The sequence below is a fragment of the Punica granatum genome, chromosome 4, assembly GCF_007655135.1.
Source record: "Punica granatum isolate Tunisia-2019 chromosome 4, ASM765513v2, whole genome shotgun sequence".
In the NCBI taxonomy this organism is placed as follows: domain Eukaryota; kingdom Viridiplantae; phylum Streptophyta; class Magnoliopsida; order Myrtales; family Lythraceae; genus Punica; species Punica granatum.
The window spans coordinates 33,512,907-33,536,571 of record NC_045130.1 but is presented as its reverse complement, the minus strand read 5'-3'; the positions used below and the strand labels follow the sequence as shown (position 1 = coordinate 33,536,571).

Sequence of the window (23,665 nt, the reverse complement as noted above, 5' to 3'; positions counted from 1 at the left end):
GTGTTGTAGTATTTGTGCTTAGACTCGCATCCCGTGTGGTTAGCTAACAAAAGATGTACTTAAAAGGTATATACAACAGTAGTAATTATTAGGGGTGATCGATTTTGGGTATTCTGTATTTTTCACGATATCCAGACCCTATCCTGTAAGGGATATGTTCCAAGATTTGGAATTGGACCATACCATGTTGAATCATGGAATCGGAACATACTCGGAACCTGTATTATACCACAGGTTCCGAGTACCTTGTTAGAACCTGTAAATTTTTTTCTCTTACTAAATAAAATCGAAAATGTCACATACATAATAAATAATTACGCAATATCAACAAAATTTAGATTAATCCACAATGATAAAAAAATAATATGTCTCATCAATCCATCAACAAAATTAAATATCCATAATACGATCTCACACAACAAAGTGTCTATGTTCTGATTCATTAGATGAGATAGTAACTTTACTCTTTCCTCTCTTTTTTTTAATAAATAACCGATTCCGGGTACCGTGTAGACAGGAACCGGAACCGATTTTCACCGGTTCATGATTTTAATACTCGGAACCTACCATATTTTAAATACGAGCTATCCGGAACTTACCCTAATGGGTAGGTTCCGGCTAATTCTGGGTATACTCGGTACCGATGCACACCCTTAGTAATTGCTAAACAGAGTGATTTCTTAAACGGCCGGGAGATATTCAGAGGAGCTTGCCATGAATATATATACACGAATTCAAGGACATGGGGAGCTGACGAGTCGGAGGGAAACGGACCGAATGTTGCATGGCAGTGCCATGGAGCTGTGTATAGTAGAGAGGTTATAGGAGAAGACCTTTTCAGCTACATGAATAAATGGTTGCAGATATAATCATTGCCCCTATCGTAATGATATTATATGTAGCAGTCTAAGGTGATATTCCTATTTCATGATGTGATGGCACATTAATTACAGTTAGAATCCAAATTGTTAGCTAGATTTTCCTCAAATCTAAAATGAAAATAAAAATAAAAATTATAAGACGGTTAAGTATCACGAATTATAATACTTTAGATTTTTCAGTTAAATATTAGTTCATCTATTTATAAGCCCATTAAGAGATTTAATATAGTGTTAGAGTAGGTCTAAATTCTGTAGGCTCGCACGATATATACTACGCTCAAAGTTAAGAGCAACAGAGATTGAGCTCGATATTGATCCTCAGTACGTGATTACAGCTGTGCTATTAGGAGCAAATGTGAAAACTCGTAAGTATATGGAGAGTTATATGTAAAAAAAAAAAATCTCACGTCGAGAAACTATATAAGATTAATTATCGGAGTCTTATATCTTGTTTGGTTTTAAAATATATTTTTAACTTTACTCAACTTATCTTCACAATTATTATTTTTCCTTTTTTCTTCAATTTTTTAACCATTCAATTCAATTTTTAATACTAAATTTTCTCAATTATTCATTACTTTTTCACACATTTTCTAATAATTTAATAATACAATCATTATAATCTAATTAAATATATATATATATAATTAAAATAGGGTTGAATTTAATCCCAAACAAGGCTGGTACTTTTTTCACCTCATGCACTAATAATAAAGTTGATCCAATAAGGCAATAAGTTACAGAAGAAAGGCACGACAAAGTGAGGTGACCGTGGAAGGTGGACGAAGTAAGGTGCCCTTAATTGTCACTGGGGATCTATCTGATCGGAGAACCGCACTCATCTGCCTGAGCCTGCGGTCGGTCAGACAGAGATCTGTAGTAGTTAGATTGGATCGGGGCAGGCTGCAGGGCAGGTCGGTTTTAATGATATTCATCATTACATCTCGTTTTATGTAGGCAAAAAGCAATGAGATTTTTAATTAAGGAATTGTTTGAAGAGACATATCGCTTTCTCTCAGTTTCCGGCCTCAGCCTCAGCCTCAGCCTCAGCCTCAGCCTCAGGTGAGCTTTAAAACCAGATCTTCATCGTGTCCGAAAAGACAGATGATAACCAAAGGCCGCCAGGAAAAAAAATAAAACTAAATAAATAAGTAAACAAATAACCTCAGTTTTCCAAAAAAAATTGCGTTTTCGAGCGCGGGAGAGACGCGAGTTTAATAAAATGGAATGAAAAACTAACCAAAAGACAAAAAGAGTATCAAGTCTTTCATTTTCTCAAGAACATTATTAATCACGAGAAGTAAATATTGTTGTCAGCAGGTGAAGATTAATTACAACGTGGAAGTTCAAAATACTTTAAAAATGTCGTGTCCCAAGTCCAAGCCGATGCCGCATGGGAATTTGTCTCGTGTAATAGGCCAGGGACACGAATTTCATCGGAAAAACATAATTTATGTAATAAAATAGAAAAAGGAAGAAAATACATTGCGTATGAAAGTGCAATTTATCTCTCTTTTCATCTTTTCTTTCCGTGAAAACACGATATATTATACGGAAAATGCTATGAAAGTGCAATTTATTAATTGCATCGCAATTCGTGATATTCTATTATTTTTACTCTGAACTTTTAATTTTTGCTCGATTATAAAGAAGTCCATGATCTAGATATAAGGGGGGCATAGAATGGAATGCAGATGCAGATCTCATCATTTCACTTTATTTGCTTATATGGTGATACTTTCGTAAATTAGAATGATGATTTCATTTGGAATGTATTTCTCTCCAACTTGATGGAAATGTCATTCTTTCAAAAAATTTAAGGAACGTTGATCCCATCGTTTCTACTAATTTTTATATGTATCATATATCTTTTTTTAATTTTATATATCTTAAAACATAATTTATAGAATGATATCTTAAAAATTAAATTTATCTAATTAAATACAATATTTCATATTCTTTGTCCAATCTAGAGATTTCTATTTTCCTCTCAAGTTAATCATATCTCATTATACGCAATTCATTCCCATTTGTTTCCCGTATACCAAACGGAGGCGTACGTTTTGATCTCCTTGATTTGTATTCGAACAATAAAAGGTTATTAATCACATACTTTACAGATCTGTTTGCTAGAAATACATTTTTTTCCTGATTTGCAAAGGTGACCTTATACCTGGTAAATAAAAATAAAAATGAGAACCAAATAGGCATGGAAAAATTCTCCAACCAAAATTAGACATGCAACCTCTTGACTCTCAAAAGAAAGTATTTGCCACATTACACGCCCCTCTCAGACGTTTTAATCATAATATAGATTTAAGAATTTGTTCGTTTTTCTTATACTAGTTCATGAACTTCCTTTACAACAGAATGGGAAAAAAAATTATGAACTTATCAGAGAATAGGAAAAAGAAAATAGTTGGCACGTGTTATTACATGCAATGCAAGTCTATTCCCACATCAGCTATCAACTATATGTAAAGAAACTTTATCTATGCTCCTGCCTCTATGACCATATCCGGTAAGGAAAATGAAAAATAAGACTGTGCGGGTCCACGCATTGCAAGTGTAAAAAATTAATAAATTTAGTGTATTCGATTTATTAAGATTATTTAAAAATTCCAAATTAATTTTAAATTTTTTATTCGCAATGTTGAGAGATGTTATGTCCCACGCGGAAAAATAGAACGGAAAAATCTTGGGTTTATATGAAACGGTTACCATAATCTATCAGTTTGAGTTTTTTAGTTGGATATGGCCAAAACGCTTATAGGTTCAATGGAAATTTTACATGATAAATGAATCTTTTTAATTTTTTCAAGAAAATATTTGATAAATTCTCAATACATTACACATATAGAATGTAGCAACGTCTTTCTAATATCATATGTACATAGAATGTAGAAATGGGCAAATACACGATCCTTGGATCACGAATTAAATTGTCCAAGTAATCAAAAAGACTTTCAGAAAAAGTAAATTGTGGCGAATATCCTGCTTCAATTTTTATATATTGTAATCAATATGATCAAATATACTCTATTGTCGTATTTTGTGAAAAAAAAGTAAATTGTAGCGAATATCCCACCTTAGCTTTTATATATTATAATTGATATGATCAATGCACTCTATGGTCGTATTTTGCGAAAGAAATTGTAAGCTCCTGCCTTTTGTAAGCGTGTGAGACAAACATATAATTTAAACTTCTTTTCTGTTAAAAGCACGAAATTTTTTTTAACATAGTGATTGATACTAATCATAATCATTATTTGAAAATCAGCTTGACTCACCCTTAAGTGCTTCCAGTCGATTTGGACACTCATCTCCCGTTTTAATTTTCCTATTTTCCTAACTGGCTCTCTCTTCGTGCAGGACGGGAAGAGAGTATTCTTGCTTGGTTGCCTTCAGGGGGCGTTTGGTTCATCGTGTAGTTCAAACTTTTCCTGTAAAATTTGAATTTTACATTGTATCTTACAGCATCGTTGATAAAATTTTTACATTCAACACATATGCAATGCTCAATTTATAACGATATTAATGTATTATCCTTTTTAAAATTATATTATATTATTACTCCCATTTTTGATAATCTTATATACTTAACGTATACAATATTACCACATTTCAATTTATAATTCGAAAAAAAAATCCCATGATCAAATTTTTATTTTTCTTGTAATCTTATAGAATACCCAAATCAAAGGCCAACTCAAGGGAACATATTTGCTTTTTTTTCTGTCTTTTACTTATTTTTTTATTCACGTGGTGACATGCTTTTTCAGTTTTCAGGTGGGGCCCACGCAGGTTGTGTCCTTCCATTACACGTGCGGCTTCGCCAGGGTAAGTACACGTGCATTGTTTTTCACTTGTTTTTTGCTTGTGGTTAGAGAGAACGGAGTCAACGGATCGGACCGTAACGACTGTTGAATTCAAACGCCCTTTTTTTCTTCAGTGAACAATTCAAACGCCCCTTTCTGTTTCCCCTTTCTTCCCTCAATTTTTCCTTCCAAATAGAGATTCAATCCCCTCAAATTGGTTCAAGCGATTCGATATTTATTTTCCTTAAGTAAAGTATCGGGTTCGAGTCATTATGAATGTAAAAAATTCACGCTGAGAGAGCTCACTCCGTAGTGGAACGACCCGACTTGACTGAATTAGTCGGGCCCAATTGGATTTCTGAATATTAGGGTTCACACCAAAAAAATAAAGGATCATCAATTTAGGAGCCATTAAGAAAAGTATTAATAGTCCTGCCATATAATAATGTAGCAAAAAAAGCCAATGAAATTTTCAAAGTGAGTTGGATCAAGCGATTTAATGATTATTCTTTTTAAATAAAATTTTGAGTTTGAATCTCATGAATGAAAAAAATTCACGTTAGAGAAACTTTATCCCCTAGTAGCCAAGGACAGGGCCACAGGGTGGGGAGTGCCGGAGTGGGGGCAATTGCCCATCCTGAAGTTGCAGCTTCTCTCATATTTTACCCTAAAAATTATGATTTTAAAATTTTTGCCCCTGCACTGCCCCCAACTTTATAGCTATTTATAATTCTCACCCTACGTGCTTCAATTGTGCCCCAATATTATGAGTAATTTAACAAGTAATATATTTGGTTCATTATTTTCTCCGTTGGGAAGAAAATGTTTTGGCTTCGTCCCTGACTGATGGACCGATTGGGCTCGAACTAAATTAATTATAATCTATTAAGCTTTCAGATACCAGTGCGTACGCCGAGAAAAAGAACCAATAGAATTACTTTAATGAAGAATAATTGAATAATTAACAATTACTCCTCGTTCTGTACAATTTAATATGTCTTTCTTTACCTATAAAAAAAGTTGGGTATTTCTTCATGTGACGTGAAGTTAGAATCACTCATGAATTTCTCAAAGCCATCGGTCTATGAAGATACACATGCAACTAATTCCGCTAAGGACAATGCATGTAAACTTTCAATTAACTCCAAATTCAAATAGAGTGCGATTGGTACAAGAAGTTATATTGTTCTTATATATAGGTCATACATAACCAAAAAGAGGTGGTACAACCTATTCCCGATCTAGATCACGTGTCAATTAACGATACTTCCTTATGACTAGTTTCCGATAGCACTATCCTATACCAATCATGTATTTGAACTTTTGAACTGATCCTATGTATCAGTGTGACTGCATACATACCTACATCTAAAATGATCCCAGCTAAGCTCATGAGGACTAACAAGGGCATCTAATCGTCATTAATTATACTAACAATGACCATTCTATGTCAATTAGCCTAATTTATAATAATTAATTGGTAGTTCGTAACCTTTTTGGGGATATAAATTAGGATAACGCAATAAATGTATGTTAGGTCAGTTCCCTATGAGCCAAAAAGGACACGGAAAGCAGTCTTTGTTGAAAGAAAGGCATGAAAGGTCCCTCAAGTGTTGCAAGCTTTATCTATTTTTTGACTGAATATTTTTTATAAAAAGCAAAAAGAAAAAGGGTAAAAGAGAGAAAATTAAATAATAAAATAATTAATATATATGCATGTATATATATATATGTATAAGTTTATTATTATTCTTTTTATAGGAAGGGATCGGGTTGATTAGCCTAACAAGTCCTATAGAACGTAACCATATGAATCTGAACCTCATTGCGAGATGTTCAATTAAGTCATAAATACACTGGAATTAAAGCATTTGTGCTAATGACCGCTCTGCAATAAAACTTCGGAAGAATGCCACACATCCAAGAGTTAATAGACCGAATACTATCGTGATTTTAACAAGAAATAAGGGACCTTCTGACTTTATCTGCTCACAGTAGACCTCTAATATGAAACTTCAAATACTAGCGCATTATCTTAGTCATCGTCTCATTGATTATATAAGTTTATTATTAGGTCAAAAGAGTTTCTTTAAAAGACAAAAAGACCATCTCCCTCACTCATGTCAACTTCAACACCTGTGTGGAGATACAAAGCGTGGTCTCAAAGTGGATCTTTACAAGGATTAAAGTGCCTAATCAAATCGATTAATCTAATATTAAACCAGTTTTTGCTAAGCAGCCTCCTAATCAATTGCTTTAGGTCTAAATTTATCTTACGCTATTATTTAAAGGAAAACTTCATTTTGTCACATTATATACACAAACTAACGGCAATTCTCCACTTTTTCTTAAAAAAAAGAAAGCGAAGAAAACTTCATTTTATAATTTGCATATTCATATAAATTCTAACTAAAATGGCACACTGTATTACCAATTTCTTGATCATGCATCTAATTATAACTAAAAGTTCATTATTATATTCAATAAATCAATTGATTTCCTTTGCTTCACATTTTCTTTTTTTTTTTTACTATACTGATGTGTACCATGTCGTAATGTCCTAATTTTATTATAATAAGAAGGATAAAGCAGAGGAGGAGGAAAGAAAGAGATGGCCAACTTTGGATTGAAAATGGCTATATACGCTTTTTAGTAAAGTGTGTGTGCGTGGGTGTGTGGGTGTGTATATCCTATAAGGTTCGGATTTTCGTAAGAAAGATAAAATTAGTTATGCAATTTTCATTATATTTGGTGACTTAAAGTAAGATTAGTACGGAAAAAGTCTTGAATTTATGTTAGTTATATTTTATTCCTACAATTGTTTGAATCTTGTGATACTTCATATCATTAAAAAAAATAGTTCAACTTATTATGCTTTCTTCAATTATGAAGAAGATTATAAATCTAAATAAATAAATACTCACAATTTTATTAGTGAAAATTGAACTAAAAATATATTATTTTCAAAGTCAGAATGTGCAATTATATTGCGCATTCCTTCTCCATTTATTACTCTTTAAATTAAACACATTACGACTAAACCCTTATTTTAGTTGGGGGAATATTTTATGTATGTGGATGGGTCTGGGCGTGACAACAAACTTCAACTATTAGGTTACAGAAAAATACTAGCTCTTTGTGTAATACGGAGTTCTCCATGCATGATCGTTAATTTAGTAAGCGTTATTTTCCTTTTATGGACAGTTGAGTTACACGTTAAAGTAATAAGACCGTAAATTATTTATAACAATCAGATGACTCAAAAAGGTATCGTACATTTGCTTGAGTGAATGGTATCAAATTGCAGGAAATCTAAGTGGGTGGGGCAATCGACCACACGTGCTATGGCTTTAATTCGATTTTTCATGTCCCCACCCAAATTTATGTATTTTTCTCCTAATTATTGTTTACTTTCTTTCATCGTGAAATCTGACCCTTATTTTGGTGCATGCATGCATATGTTGTCACCGCTTTATGTCAAGCTAATGTGAGACTGGTCAAAGCATGCAAAAGCCACACCCAAAAGTGGGATTTTCCAGATGAATTTTTTGGTCCAATATCATGAGATTGAAAAGATTATATGAAACTATTGATTCAGGTGAGGGAAACGCATTTGACTATCCTAAAAATAACTCAATAAAAAAATAAATAAAAGGATCACTATAACCCTGAGATGTGACGGTATATGACGTTGTCAATAGGCAAATTTTATATATAATGCAGGAATTTGAAATATTAGAAGCGTTTCAAGGCTAGAATAAATTAATAGCTAAACGGAAATTAGTTTGAGCTAAGGGGGGCATAACACCTTAGAATTTCACCCTAAAAAAGGAAACAGATCCCCTACTTGGAATGGTATATCCTCTTCATAAGTTAAATACGTTTTCCTCAATTATTGCTACTGCTCATGGTTAGTGATTTGGGTTAAGATCCACTAGCGCACTACACTTATTAACAAGAAGACATCATGAAGTGGTGTAACACTAATTAATAATAGACAAGGTTTAATTAATTGAAATATATATTTTATGGTCTGACCAGTACATACCATTCATTGATAAGAAGTGCGTCCAATCACTCATTATGTGCCACCATGTAACATAACGGGTTTCCTACTTATTAATTGCTAAGTGGGGTAATAGTGAAAAGGAAAAGAAAATGTTTCTCTTACCGGAAAAAAGAAAAGAGAATGAAAAGGAAAGTTTTTTTTTCCTGCATTTTGGTATTATGAAATCGAGTCAATCTTGACTAATCCAGTCGAATTTGATCGATTCATTAGAGTAAGACTCTCATATCGTGGACTTTTTCTATCCCAAAATTCGAACATAAGATCCTATTTAAGGGAAAAAAATGCTGAATATTTTTTTTTTGACCTTGAGTGTCTGGACTTCGCCTGACAAATCCCTTTGGACTTCATGAATCCTCGGTGGCGCACGGAGTGGTTGATCAAAGGCGCTCCAGTAACCTCAAAGGGTTTCGAACTTGAGATCGAATGAAACCCATTTCAATTTCACTCCACCTTTTTTTTTCAAATTCAACAATATAATTATTACTATTTTGTTCTTTTTTATTTAATAATAAATTATCACACATGTTTTTTTATAATCATTGTATAATTAATTTTTTAATAATAAATTTCCTCTCTCTATTTGATTCTTCAATCAATTCAATAATATAATCATTACCTTTTCATTTTTTTCCTCTTATTTAATAACAAATTTCCCCACGTACATTTTCCTAACCATCATTACAACACCATTTAAATATATATTTATATTTGGAATAGAATTGAGTTCAACTCCATTCTATTTCCAAACGTAACCCATCTCTTGGGATTTTCGCCAAATCACTTGAATTAATCTGCATTGGTAAAAAGAAAATGTTCTAAAACTAATGGCGATCGAATGTGGCCATGTATCTGCTATTTTCCATCTAATAAATTCTTTCCAAATTTCTCCTTTTTTTTTCAAAATTTATCTATAATCTTTTTAAATTTTTATTTTTGTCTCATTATGATGTTTTTCCTTTTTATAAGTTCCTCAATTACTTCTTTTCTTCATCTTCACGTATACCTTCAAAGTAACTTCAACAAGGACATACCCCGTTTACTTTAGATAGGAGTATATATATTATATATATGAGCCGAAATACTCGTCAGAATTCGCCATGTCTATTAAATATGTAAATCCTCAACTTCTCATTCTCTTTTTCTTCAAACGCATTAACATAGTATTAATTATTCAGAGCATTTAATACCTAGCTAATAATACCTTTTATTCCAGCAAAAAAAAAAGAGTAACCAATCACTTTTTTTCAAAAATGTAAAAAAAAATCTGGAAAATTTAAATTGTTTGTGATCCTCACTTTAATATTAAGTACTTCTAGATTATTTTTTTAAAAAGTATTATTAAAAATAATAATATTTGAAATAGTCTTTTAGACTTCATGCTCCTGTCAATTAACTTATATACATACATGTACATATATATATATATAGTAAGAGAGCATAAAAGTATGTCCGTACAATATAAAAATTAATTTCTCTTTTCTCTTATTGTTCTCTTCTTTTTTAATACAATATAAACATCTATTAGAAAAAAAATAAGTGGTTCTACAAATGAATGGGTATCTTATCTATATTTAATGTCTATAGATAGTTCTTATCAAATTAATTGTGCCCTTCAATTTTTCATTGAATAGTTTGAATAGGAAACTTAAGTTTTTTAATTAAATAAGATATTAGTATGATTACATTAGAATTTATTTAAAACAATAATATTTGGTTATATATTAATAATCATTGAATTGGATGTGCAATTCCCACATGTATAATAAAAAAAATGGAAACTAAAAAATGTGAAAAAATTAATTGGAATAAAAAAAAGTATCCACAGCCTAATGGATAGGACATTGAGATATTTTAAACTTTGGATATAGGTCCAAATATTATTAATTTAATATCATAAATTTAATTCTTTTTCAATAAAAAATAGAACTGTAGAAAAATAGTTTAAAAATATTAATATTCATTAGTATATATATCGAATTTTAACATAGTAGTTTAGAACGAAATAAAAATTTAAGTAATTAAACTCAATTGACTCAAAATGAATTGCTTTATTTGACAAATTAAGAGATATTTAGGCTTTAAGATTTCCTTTTCAAGTTTATTTTTAATAATTAAATAAACCTGAAAGTTATTAGATTTTTCTATTGATAGGGGATTTAAAAATTCAATGAAAGAAATTATGCTTTTTTAAAGAACTTTATATTTATATAGATATATACAAGATAAAAAGACAAAATTTTGCAAAACAACTGAGAAATAAAACTATAAAAAGCAAATTTTCATACAAAATACATTAATAAAAACGTTAAGTAAACCACAATGCATTGGATAAAGAATAAGTAAATTTGAGCTCACCGGGAGATGAATCAGGAAATCTGGGCTCTTGCTCTAAGCCTTGTTCATGTCTTAATGTTGGAACAGGTAGACTTAGTATACTGCAAAAATACTTGAGAAACACAACTCGCAGTTGGTTTTCGAGTTGGATAATGATTAAACTCAACTTGATTTTGTATATTGATTGCAAGTGTTTGACAAATATATTGATGTTTGAGAATATATATATATATCTATGTATATGTAAATATGAAAATATATGTTAAATTTATTATTAAAAAATTGATATGTGTATAGATGTGAAAGTAGAAAGGGAATTTATTATTAAAAATAGATTATAAAAATGATTAGAAAAAAGTATGGGAGAGAATTTATTATTAAATTAGAGGAAATAATAAAAATATAATGATTATATTGTTGAATTGAGAGAAAAATAAAATTGAGTTGAGTAAAATTAGGCATAGGCAAACTGATTAAAAACTTCAACACATTAAATAAACAATTAATATATCAAAAATGGTGTCAGTGATTATATATATTTATATGTATCTTGGTACTATAAGTGTGTGTTCGTAGAAAACTCCGATCATCCAGTAGTGTTTTTAACTAAGTTTTATATTATTATTAGGCTAGTCGATCGACTCACATGGCCTCCGTGTTCGAGTTAATTATGTGACGTACTTTAACCAGCCATCAATCATACAAATATATCGTCAATTCCAATAGAGACAATGCCGTTAATAGGCAAAGAGAATCTGTCAACATGGGGGCCTGATATATCAATCGATGGATATACTTTATTAATCTAATGACAGAGCTCAATGAATCATATATAATATGGTTCTTGTTCTAGGAGTAATCTAACGACCAGGGATGTCTGTTTCTTGTTCGAGTCTTGTTCCCATCAAAATCTCTAACTAATTAATGTCATAATATTAAAAAAAAAATCTAAAGCCCAGAAGACAGGACACAATTAAGTCAAATTAATTAATATTGATTAGGGTTTTGGGAAATGTAATGTTATGTTGCCAAGAGAAGTGTGCATTTTCCCAGGAGCCAAACGAAGGGACCCTTAGCACGAGAGAGGTTGTCTGCGTGGAAACCCATGTTTTGGGGCTTAACTAAGTACATAAGTTCTTTAACATAATGCTGACAAAATTAAGTTTATTGACACTCTTGTCATCGTCTAGGGAAGGAGGCTTTTGTTCTCCCCTTGTCGGTCGGACGATAGATACTAATTTCAGTTCATGTATCGCTTGATCTGATAACGAAATCATTTCAGTAAATGTTGAAATACTATGGATAAAATCCCGGCCTCTCAATGGTGGAAATTGACTAGACAGAGCCTGCTTGTTTTGTGATCGAATAATATATTTTTTCTTTAAAAAATAGAAAAAATATATTTAAACTCCAGAGGTGATACAGTTGACAGATAACGCTTTCGATAAACAGATATTCAAGAGGTGATACAGTTGGTAGATAACGCTTTCGACAAACGGGCATTTTATTTATAATTATGAGGTTTGAAACCCACCAAAAGTATTTTGTGGCTCGTCCAAGCCTTTCCCACCTAATAGACTAGGAATATCTTATATTTGAAAAAAAAATGAATATATGTGATATTTTTGGCTGAAGTTTCAATGGGGAATAAATCGTACGTAATGGGAAGAAGAGCTGTTGCTATCAGAACAGTTTTTTGATTCTCTTAGTAAGCATCTCTACGTGCCTATTATATAACGATTTTGATGTCCCCGAGGGGTGAATATAAATTGATAAATCGTCTCGTGCAAAGTATCCTAAGTATTGTAAAATCATCATAACGAACAAATCCTGACAAAATAACCAAATTTAATTTCAGCCTCGACACACATCAATAAATATTTCTGCTTCGTGGAAAACCAATAACAGGTTTTTTCATCAATCAATTTCCAATTTAAAACAAGGCCATTCAGGGGGGCGGGGGGTGGAAAGAAGCCATATTCAAGAACATCCAATTTTTTTTTTTTTATTCTTATTTGTCTTTATTATTTTTTCATTCTTTCGAGCTCTTATTTTTTCGCTGTTCCTCGAGCTGAAAATTAAATTTTCGAGGAGGTGATCTTCGACAGTAATACGTTCAAGCCTTTCATCGAGGTCCGTCCCGATATCATGGTTTGCAGTCATTCCAACGGGTGAACCGATATTACTCGTGGAGACGAGAATCGTTTCCATTATATATCTCGAGGGAGTGAACGTAAGTCAAAAGATTGAAACCAGCCCACTGGGCCTGGCCCGAAATTAATTGTCCACCCACCACAATATGTGTTGTGCCAGGTCCTTAACAAATAATTCATGATAAATATTCATTAAGACACCGTTATGATCGTAGACCCCGACCCCATTTGCCTCGCCCGTCTCCTCTTCATGGATCATGCGATCCCAAACATAACAATGTTCCCGAGTAATGTCTCGAGACAACTCTGAGTATTGCGCGAAAATTATATGTCGGCAGATGTTAAAACGTGAAGAGATTCTCCTAGAGTAAATGCACTGAATGAAGATTTTCAAAGGCACAAATGGCTGTATGCTGCAACGGAACATATCAGGCGCAGTCTTCGTTGAATACAAAAAGGTGCTTCTTTTGTGATAAACAAACAAACAATATCTCTGCGTAGTCCTGCATGGCATGCATGACTTTGAATAGCAAAATATTATGTGTCTGAATTTGCCGACAGTTCTACGAATAAGATAGTACTACTTCGTGCACACGAAGTAGCATGAGCAACTTCCAATCGAGATCGAAACCAACGAGTTCAGCAGGCTTCGAAGAATAATAGTCTGCGAGATTATGGTTGGAAGTTGTACATCACTGAGGATATTGCGTCATGATAGCATAAATCCATTTTTTTTTCTCGTGGTTGGAACAATATAACGATCTATCTGCATGCTGCCCTTAATTCAGTTTCTATAAGTTAAGCAGTCGATATAGTCCTTCCTAAGATTGATTGTGTTCGTTAAAATTTCTCAGCCACGCATCCCCTCCTAGTTGGTGAATATTCTTGGGACAGGAAGTGTCACACGATATCACCCGGGCGTGCCAGGAGTGTCGTCTCCCAAGAGTGAAAGATCCTTCAATAACACCGGAGTTCTCTCCTAACGTAGAGTCACAGGCTCGGAGCGCTGCGATGCTGACCGGCAATCGAGTCTGGATCAGATCAAGCATTGCTAACGACTGAAAAGTTCTGAGAAAATTGACCTCTGGATTTTATAATAATATAGAGGTTCGTAGGCACGGGGCACTTCTGATAAGACAAAGGACGAAGCGCTTTCGGACAGATAAATTGTGCGGAATAGTAAAGGTGCAATGAATTAGAACTGCAATAATGCAAAGATAAGTAAAAGAGAGTTGATTGATGTGTATTCATGAAATGTTTACAAGCTTGTATTTGTATATATAGGCTAAACTTATCAAGAAAGTCTCATATGTAACGGAGTTCACATGGCAAAATTACAACATTTTAGGATATCTCAATTTCTATTAATTTTTAGAAATATTACAATAATAGAAATTTAACTTTTCTGTGATTTTGCCACGCAAATTTCATCACATATAACCGTTACATTACATACAATACTTCCTCAAACTAATCATGAGGCAACAGCCAAAATTTTCAGCCATTTCCAAAAATAAACAAAAATAGAATTAGCAAATAAATGTCTCTTTAACTTGAGATGATCTTCCGGCTGCGGTCAAGGATCCCATGTTAGCCGGAATTAAGCCGAATCTGCTCCTTTATGCTGCAAATCAAGCTGCATTAATGCTTGGGCCGTTCTCTGGATTCTTTCCCTGCAAGCAAAGTAACCCTCGCCTCACCATAACTAGCTCCGATCGAATGAAAATCACGGGCTCATGTTCCTCGATAGGTCTGGGCCTGACTTGCCCGGGTCAATGTGTAATATTCCAGTGTAAACAGATTGCAACAGCTTACGATCCTCTAACACACGACTCGAGCATCAAAACCCGTAATGAACAATATCTTATAGTGCAGATACTCTATTATGTGGAGAGTTCAAGATTTGACAACGGACCATCTACTTATGAGTCCGGTGGAAATCTAAAGAGATGTCTTTCAATTAAATTTGTGAAATTTTCGCCTCTTAGCTGGAAATTTGGCATGGGCAATCAACAAATACTTGAAAAGGGGAGTAAAAGCAGGTCGAATTTGATGCTTGATCACATTCAAAACAGGTATGCAATATCTTCAGTTCATTTTCCTTGGCAGGCTGCGGGATTATCTCGTTTTCAGATTGAGATGCTACAAATGATACAAAGGAAACAAATTGATTTGCTTTTCAAATCATTCCGAACGAATAGTAAAGCACAGACAGCATATTGGTTTTACTGGAGCCGGGAGTATGTAGATTGATGCATCATCGAATTCAGATTTCAGAGGGTCCGAGTGAACCCTGGCAGATCGAGAATGTGCGCCACAAGATTGACATGATTCTCTGCCACATTTTTGCTGCAGTCAATGAAAGAGTCACGCTAGCAGAAGATACAAGCCGAAATCGATCATTCGACTCAACGTTTCTCTTGGTTTCAACCCCATCAACCGCCTTCTTCCGATAATATTTCTATCTTACTGTATAAAATAATTTGGAACAATGTAAACATATAGTTCTCTCCTGTAGCAGATACACACACCATGCCAGAGCAAACTTCATAGTTGCAAGTAGATAGGAGCAAGCAACTCGCGATTATTTTGTGTTATTTCCGGAAAAGATATCAAAGAGAATACAATACAAGGGTCAATCATGTCGTCTGTGCGATGACCGTTGTGCCTTCAAGAAGAAAGCGACTTAAACATTTTCACAACTGGAGATATTTGCAAGTCATAAATTTCTCACTTGATCATAAATTGCCACATTTTTTTCACCCAAGGAATCAGCTATGGACTTGATGACTCATGAGTACGTAGATTGATCTCCAGTATTTACGATGTTTTATGACACTAAAATAGAAATTATACGTCTAACTTGGACGGCAAAATAAGCAAAGACATGGGCAAGATGAACCTGAATGCTGCTACTTGTGTTCTCCCACTAAGACACTTCCAGCAGTAGATGAAAATTACAAACTTCTGCTGATATATGGAATCTAAACTCGAAATGGCATCTAATTAAGCAGCATGGGAATCTACCAACAAAAGAAAAAAATTAACCAGCACCGGACATGATAGCAAGCGAGAGGAACAATCAGCTTACGAATGAGAGGGACAACCAGCATGATCCATTAACATGTCTTTCTGTTCAACATATTACACCTCGGATTACATTAGCAGATGAACCATAAATTGAGTGCAAAATCATGGTTTACATTCCCATACCTCACTTAAGAGGCTCAAGAACAGGGGCGGTGACAGATCGAGGAACGAAATTCTGAGCTGTAGCTTCCTCGTTGATTTGTTCCTTTGTGAAGTAGCTTTTCGGACTAATTTCACTAACGCACCATCAGTGTTTATAGAAGTAAGTTTCTGCCAAACACAACTCAAATTCTCAGTGATCGCAGATTTTTTTTTTTCAGAAAAAAGAGAGCCAAGTTATGCGGAACTTTTCACCTTCAATCACGCCGCCACCGATGTGATGACAACCTTATAAAAGGTGTCCCAGTAGAATTTTCAAGCCTACCTGTGATTCAAAGGCCAGTGGAAATTTCAGATCAGCTGCAATGTCGTCTCTGATCAGCTAGCTTTTGCTATCACTGCTCTCTACTCGTGCAAAACATTGGCTCAAGTTTTTAAGACCAGAACCAAACTACTAGTAAATTCTATGTCGGTCATGACCGTAACATACAAGAGAGCATCAGAGCATGTAAAAGGCTTGACAAGGATCAACCTGCTAGTAACTTTCTTCGAGTATTCGGATTTATCTTTCTACCGGTCCGTTGTAATACGTGGCGTATACAATGGATGTATCTTGGAGGCAGATGCTCGATGACGTTATAAGACATGGGAAGGGCCAGCTTTCAGAGTGTGGGATTTGGAGCTAAGAAAGGGCGGGAATGCGTCAGCGAAGACTATGAAGTGGATGGGGGGCAATTTACAAATATAGTAATAGTTGAGGGGAATATTTGCAATTAAAGCTATAATTAGCGGCCCAGGAAGAATTCATGTGGGACCCATCGGATGGGGCTCATGGCTGAAGATATTCCAGACCGAGTCCAGAGAATATCAGCTCGCTAGCTCTCTCCTCCGCCCGGTAGTCCGGAAACCGCCAATAGGGTTTAAGCACCGCCGGCGCGATGGGCGGTGCCACCCGGTTCCTCATGCTCCTCGCCACTCCCTTCCCACCCCGGACTCCTTCCCTCCTCCGCCTCGCCCGCCGCCACCACCACTACCGCCACTGCCCCTCTATCACTTCCTTCTCTGCTCCCCGCGTCCTCAGCGGCTCCTCTCATCGGATAGAATCGTTTCGGGTGAAGTCTTCCTCCTCGCAGCAGCTCCACGCTCAGGCTAGCACTTTCAGAGACGACCCCTTCGCGGACTCTGCTCCCCCAGTTACCCCGGAAGCTCATCATCCGTGGCCAGAGTGGCTCCATCTCATCGGCAATCTATCCGTCGGCGGGTACGTGAGGGTAGGATCCAGTGCGTTGGCACCGGAGATTGGGTTCGAGGATGAATATGCGGCGGGCGTTGATTTGCCGGAGGAGTTTCTCAGTGCTGCTAGGGCTTGCTTGGCTTTTGCTCGTGACCGGCCTCAGCTAATACCGTCTGTTCTCTTATACCAACTCTTTATATTTCCCCTTATAGTTTGTTGTGATGGAAGATAGTGATCCGAGCTTAACTTGGGTCATTGCAGGGCGCTCCCCAGGAATGATATAGAGATTGTTGTCAATAACGGAACCCCATTTCTGTTCAAGAACGCCGATGATTCGATAAGGAGAATGAGGTCGTTTCTGATCAGCAGTGAGGGAATGGTAAATGCTGCACCTATTTTGTGCCTATGCTTTCAAAAATTGATCAACGGGCTATTTCTCTAGTCTTCTGGAATGAGCTTCGTGGAGTTGTTGAGCTTCGACGTGTTCTATGCTACAATTACTTGCAGAGTTCATCTGATGAACGTACACTTTTCCATGAAGAGGCTTCCATATGACTGAGCGATTTGGTTTGCAGAAATGGACCTCAGCAAATGTTTGATGACTAGTGAAAGTTTGAGTTTCTGGGCTACTAAAACATATATATTTGATAACGAGGATTTTATTGACTGTCTAATATTAATACTTGAGTATACTGTCTAATAGCTTTAGCAGCATTGAGAGGTACTTTATTGACGATCTATCTTCATTACATGAGTTCGGTTCCATATGCAATGTGCTATGCTCTAATCTTCTGTAATGGGATGAGGGTTAATTGATCATGCTGCAATACCCCCATAACAATGAGTCTGACGGCCCCCGTACTTCATCTGTCACCTTTTCACCTTTCGAATTTCGCAAAGTGTTATCTCATTTTAGTTGCTAATACGAGTTCACGAACCATACTTTGCACTACCAATATATCTTTAGAACATTTATGTACTTTCCACTGAATCATGATTTAATAGCATGAGAAATCTCAAGATGGTTTCTTTATCTTTGATCATTTCAGTGTTCTCTCATATCTCACATGTGATTTTGTTTGTTTGCTGCTGTATAGGTGGCAGATTCTGATAAAGCACAAACCGTTGATCTGATGAGGTTTATATTGAGTTATGCCAGCAATCCCGTGATTCAGGATGCAGCCAGTTTTAGTAATCAGGAACTTGTTGCATCATCTGTGAGGAACCTGATAAAAGAGCTGGTGAAGCTGAGTTCCACTTCTTCTGGGCCCAAATTTACTGAACCTGTTCAGAATCAGTTTGCTGGTAGATATGGACAGGCACCAAGGTCTCGTGGACAAAACATTGAAATGAAAAGAGGGGATTGGATCTGTCCAAGGTATGTCCTGCTTAGCTTTCTATTAAATTTTAGAATTGATGGCTCAGTCTTCTTGCAAGATGGTAATGTTAAACGAATTAGTTCTTAACAAAAGGCATTTCAATTTTTCTTTGGACTGAGCAGGTGTAATTTCATGAACTTTGCAAGAAACATGAAATGCCTTGAATGTGAGGAAGCACGACCGAAGAGACAGCTGGCAGGCGGGGAGTGGGAGTGTCCACAGTAATCATTTCTTATGCTTCTATGTAGCTCTCTGATAATTTAACATTGTGTTTATCGGAAGATCTGAAATTTCCATTCCTTTCATGTTAGATGCGACTTTCTTAATCATGGAAGAAACACGGCATGCTTAAGATGTGACTGCAAGCATCCTGGAGGACTATCACCTATTGGCTCAGGCTATGGTGCTGGGAGCTCTGCGGACAGGGCTGATCTTGAGAGCAGGTTAGCCGCCAATGAAGAGAAGGCGCAGCGGTGGTTTAGTAAAGTTTCCCAGCTCAACAGCACATCTGATATCAGTAGTGCCATTGCGGATGAAGATTTTCCTGAAATCATGCCATTGAGGAAAGGTGTTAATAGATTTGTTGTGAGCACAAGGAAGACACCGCTGGAGCGGAGGTTGGCTAATGCCCAGTACAGTAGAAACTCAAGCAATGGTGGAACTCTTACAACGGGGGATGCTAATAAGACTGAGGACTCGTCAATCTCCAGAAGGCCAGATGATGTAATGGGCCGTAAATCTGAGGATAAAATGAGTGCTGACGTCGGGAATAATATAGCAAGAGATAATACCCCTCCATATCCGAACTCGCCTCCTCCACAGCAAGGATACCCCCGAGGAAACAATTCCAGTTATGTTCCGTTTGTACCTCTACCTGCAGATATGTTTGCGAAGAAACCTGAAAATTCAGCAGCAGATGCCAGGAAAACGACAGAAGAAAGGAGCATTTCTCTTGGTTCGAATACCATAGGACAGACATCTGCTGATGCGAATAGTCCTAGTAATATTTCGGGAGAGAAAGACAGGGAACGGGAAGAAAAATCAGAGGGATGGTTTAAGAGAATCACTGAGTTGCACGATTCACAAGATTTGACTGCTGCCATTTCGAATGAAGACTTCCCTGAGGCCATGCCGATGCGGAAGGGAGAGAGCCGGTTTGTGATCAGCAAAAAGAAAGATAGGTCTCTAACTTCTCCGTTGTACAAGAGGCGGGCTGCAATGGAACAGGCAAGCAACTCGAACTCCAACTATGTGCCCTTCGTCCCATTTCCACCCGACTATTTTGCCAAGAAGGAAAATCAACAGTCCAATGTGGAAAATACCATCGATAAAAGTGCCCATGAATATCTGTCGCCTTCGACAAGACCCCAAGAGCAAAAGATAGAAATCCCACAAGTCAGTTCAGGAAATTGGGACATGCAATCTTCAATAGAGAATGCCCCTAATAGGGAAGCTGGTATTGAGAATTCTACCCAAGAATTTGGGGATTCTCAGGCGAGTTCAAATGTTAGCATTGTGAATGAGACAACAAATACGGCGACTAGTTCAACCCAACAATCAAGGAGTTATAGCTGGAGCGGAAAGAGCTTAGAGGGCTCAGCGGTGAAAGAACCCGATCCATTGGACATGTCAGAGGAGGCGAAGGCTGAGAGGTGGTTCCGACGAGTCGCCCAGATCAAGGACATATCAGAGCTGAGCCAAATCCCCGACGAAGACTTCCCTTCAATAATGCCGATGCGGAAAGGAGTGAACAGGTTCGTCGTGAGTAAGAGGAAGACGCCGTTGGAGAGGAGGCTGACTTCTGCTCAATACAGAAGGAATCTTCCGGTTGTTAGCTCGGATCCAATCAAGAAGGACACCGACAGTAATGGAAACTGAATGAATGTTCTTGATAAATTTTGTAATTTGTTATGGAAAAAAAAATCTTTTTTGATGTTGTTACATGATCAACTCTTATTTAATTACACCCTCGTCCAAATAACAAATTTCTATGTACAACCACAATCTTTTAGTCGTATTGACGTTGCAATTACTTTTCTATGTCCACTTGTCATAAATTTCAATTTTTGACCGGTCTGTCCTTAATTCACTTCCCTTGCCGTTTGGGATTCGAATTTTGTTTGCTATAAATAAGGCAGAAGTTACATTCTTAACTTCTGTTGGTCTGTGTCTGTTTGACGTGGCTCAATCCCGTTCTCAGCTCTCAAGTCATCTCTTTCGCTCATTCTAGTCTTTTCTCCATGGTTCCCTCCCTGGGACAATGGGGGAGAAAATCGGCAGAAGCCCTCTTCTGTGCCCTTAATTTCATCGTCTTCCTCTTCCTCGACGCAGTCGAGTGCGTCTTGTGCCCGGTCTACCGGTTCCTTGACTCGTTCTTCGAAGGGGAAGCCTCTCCTTGCTACTGCGCCACCCAGGGAGGAGAGTCCAGTCGTGGTGTTAATGGGGAAGAAGGAGAGGAAGAGGGTGAGCTCTCAGAGAGTCTGTACAGAAGGGAAAACATTTTCCGGGAAATGTGGTTTCTCGCATTCGGGAGAAAACGTGCAAGTTTCGGACAGGAGAAGAGGTTGGTTAATGGAAATGGAGGTAGCAAAGGGACTCCGGTTAGGTGGTCGGACTGCGGGTGCGAGACTTGCGTCTCGTGGATGAGCAATACGGAGCAGAAGCTCCACGTTGTTGTGAAGGAACCTTCGGGAGGTAATGGTTCAGTTATAGAACTCATTGACAATGGCTTCAGTTTCAGCGATGTTGCGGGGAAACTCGGGTTCTCTGTATAGTAATGCAGCTGTTTTTTTTTTTTTTTTTTTCATATGTTAAGCAGCCGTCTCTGGGCAGGGAAAGGCACCCGAGAACGTGATATTCCTCCATGGTTTCCTTGCCTCGTCATCTCTTTGGACAGAGTCGGTTTTTCCACATCTATCTGAATCTGGAGCAGCTAGTTACAGGTTGTTCGCGGTCGATCTGTTGGGGTTCGGGAAGAGTCCTAAGCCCCGGGATTGCTCGTACACTTTAAAAGATCACCTCAATATGATCGAGAAGTCAGTGATCTGCCCATTTCAGTTGGACTCTTTCCACATTGTCGCCCACTCCATGGGATGCGTCGTGGCCGTGGCATTAGCTTCAAAGTATGAGACGTCCGTGAAGTCAGTGACTTTGACAGCACCTGTGAGCCATTTTGCAGCTTGACTAGTTTCCCTATTTTCTTCATTTCCAAGCAGATATCTAGACAAGTAGAAGCAATTTTTTGAAACCAGAGAGACAATCTCCCATTTACTTGTTGCTTGTAGCCTTACTTTCCGTCTTCGAAACGGGACTCTAGTTTGACGGTGCTCAGAAGACTCGCTGAGAAGAGGCTCTGGCCTCCATTACTATTCGGCTCGTCAGTCATGTCGTGGTACGAGCACTTGGGCCGGTGCATCTGTTTCATCGTTTGCCGGAACCACAGGACATGGGAAAGGATTCTAAAGTTCATTACGAGGAGAAGGTGAAAGATAATCCTGGAAACCTCGCATCTGTTTCGTCGTTTGCTTTTACTGGTTTTCGCTGATGAGTAAGATGAAAAGAACCGATGTAGTGCATATAGAATCGTAAATTATCAGAGAAAACAAGATAGTTTTCGGAATTGAGAACATGTACATTGTTTAACAATCATCTGGTGCTCTTCCTTCGTGTCTGCAGCGATGTCCACTTCACGGTGATAGACTTGACAAGGCACACCCACCACTCGGCTTGGCACACGATGCACAACGTGATCTGCGGGGGTACGAAGCTGATGGACGGGTATTTGGAGACTCTAAGGAGATCCGGGGCGAAAATCTCGATTATTCATGGGGATCGAGATCAAGTCGTCCCGTTGGAATGCAGCCTCAGCATCAAGGCGAGGCTTCCTGATGCCGAGATCAACATAATCCGGAACGCCAATCACAATACCGTCATCTTCGGGAGAGAGCGTGACTTTACTAGGTTCCTGGGGTGCACATGGGAGTCCTCTTCTAGTGTCAGGACGAGCTGAATAATGCGATAGATCGATGTTCCGATGTCATTCTTTCAGTTGAGCGGGCTTATTTTTCACATACTTGGTACGAAAGAATAAAGGTAGAATGAAATGGAATGGGAACATAATTGAACTATTGGATTTGTTGTGCAGATCTAATCTTACTTTCACTGGACCACCAATGAACAAAATTTAACCTGAATTATTGGATTTGTTGTGCAGATCTGATCTTACTTTCATTAGCCCACCAAAGAACAAAATTAAACCTGAACTATCATCTCGGCCGTCGAGATTGACCGACACAGACCATTTGAAGTTCTCGGACAATGATTCACATCGAACCATATGAAATCTAAAACTTACTGTATTGATCGATGTATAGGCAGGTAGTAATAAACAAGCGGGCTTGAATCTCAAATTGGTAAATAATATTATACAACACGGTTTTTTTTTTTTTCTATTTTTCACACTTCAGCATAATATGATATGATTTTACCATATATCACAAGAAGAAAAATTTTACCCCGTAGCATTCTGTCTATTTTTTTGCACCAGGTAACATGGTTTTTTGACGTTTTGGGAGAGTTTTGCTAGTTCCAACAAGAGGGACCTAAAAT

At 36.8% G+C, this 23,665-nt stretch overlaps 2 protein-coding genes across 3 annotated transcripts; both read left to right on the top strand.

Annotated features, from left to right (window-relative positions):
• The first annotated feature begins 17,302 nt into the window (after positions 1-17,302).
• On the top strand, positions 17,303-21,061 carry LOC116203901 (zinc finger protein VAR3, chloroplastic). Its single transcript, XM_031535866.1, has 5 exons — positions 17,303-17,849; positions 17,940-18,057; positions 18,776-19,056; positions 19,180-19,278; positions 19,369-21,061. The coding sequence occupies exons 1-5, from the start codon at positions 17,383-17,385 to the stop codon at positions 20,933-20,935; spliced, it is 2,532 nt and encodes an 843-aa protein (XP_031391726.1). The 5' UTR covers positions 17,303-17,382; the 3' UTR covers positions 20,936-21,061.
• A 163-nt stretch (positions 21,062-21,224) lies between these two features.
• On the top strand, positions 21,225-23,186 carry LOC116203902 (probable lysophospholipase BODYGUARD 4). Of its 2 annotated transcripts, none has more exons than XM_031535869.1 (4): positions 21,225-21,751; positions 21,876-22,219; positions 22,342-22,538; positions 22,733-23,186. In XM_031535869.1, exons 1-4 carry the CDS (start codon positions 21,298-21,300, stop codon positions 23,064-23,066), a joined length of 1,329 nt encoding a protein of 442 aa, XP_031391729.1. In that variant the 5' UTR covers positions 21,225-21,297; the 3' UTR covers positions 23,067-23,186. The 2 variants fall into 2 exon arrangements, with proteins under 2 accessions (XP_031391729.1, XP_031391727.1); XM_031535867.1 differs by having other exon boundaries at positions 21,873-22,219.
• The last annotated feature ends 479 nt before the right edge of the window (positions 23,187-23,665 follow it).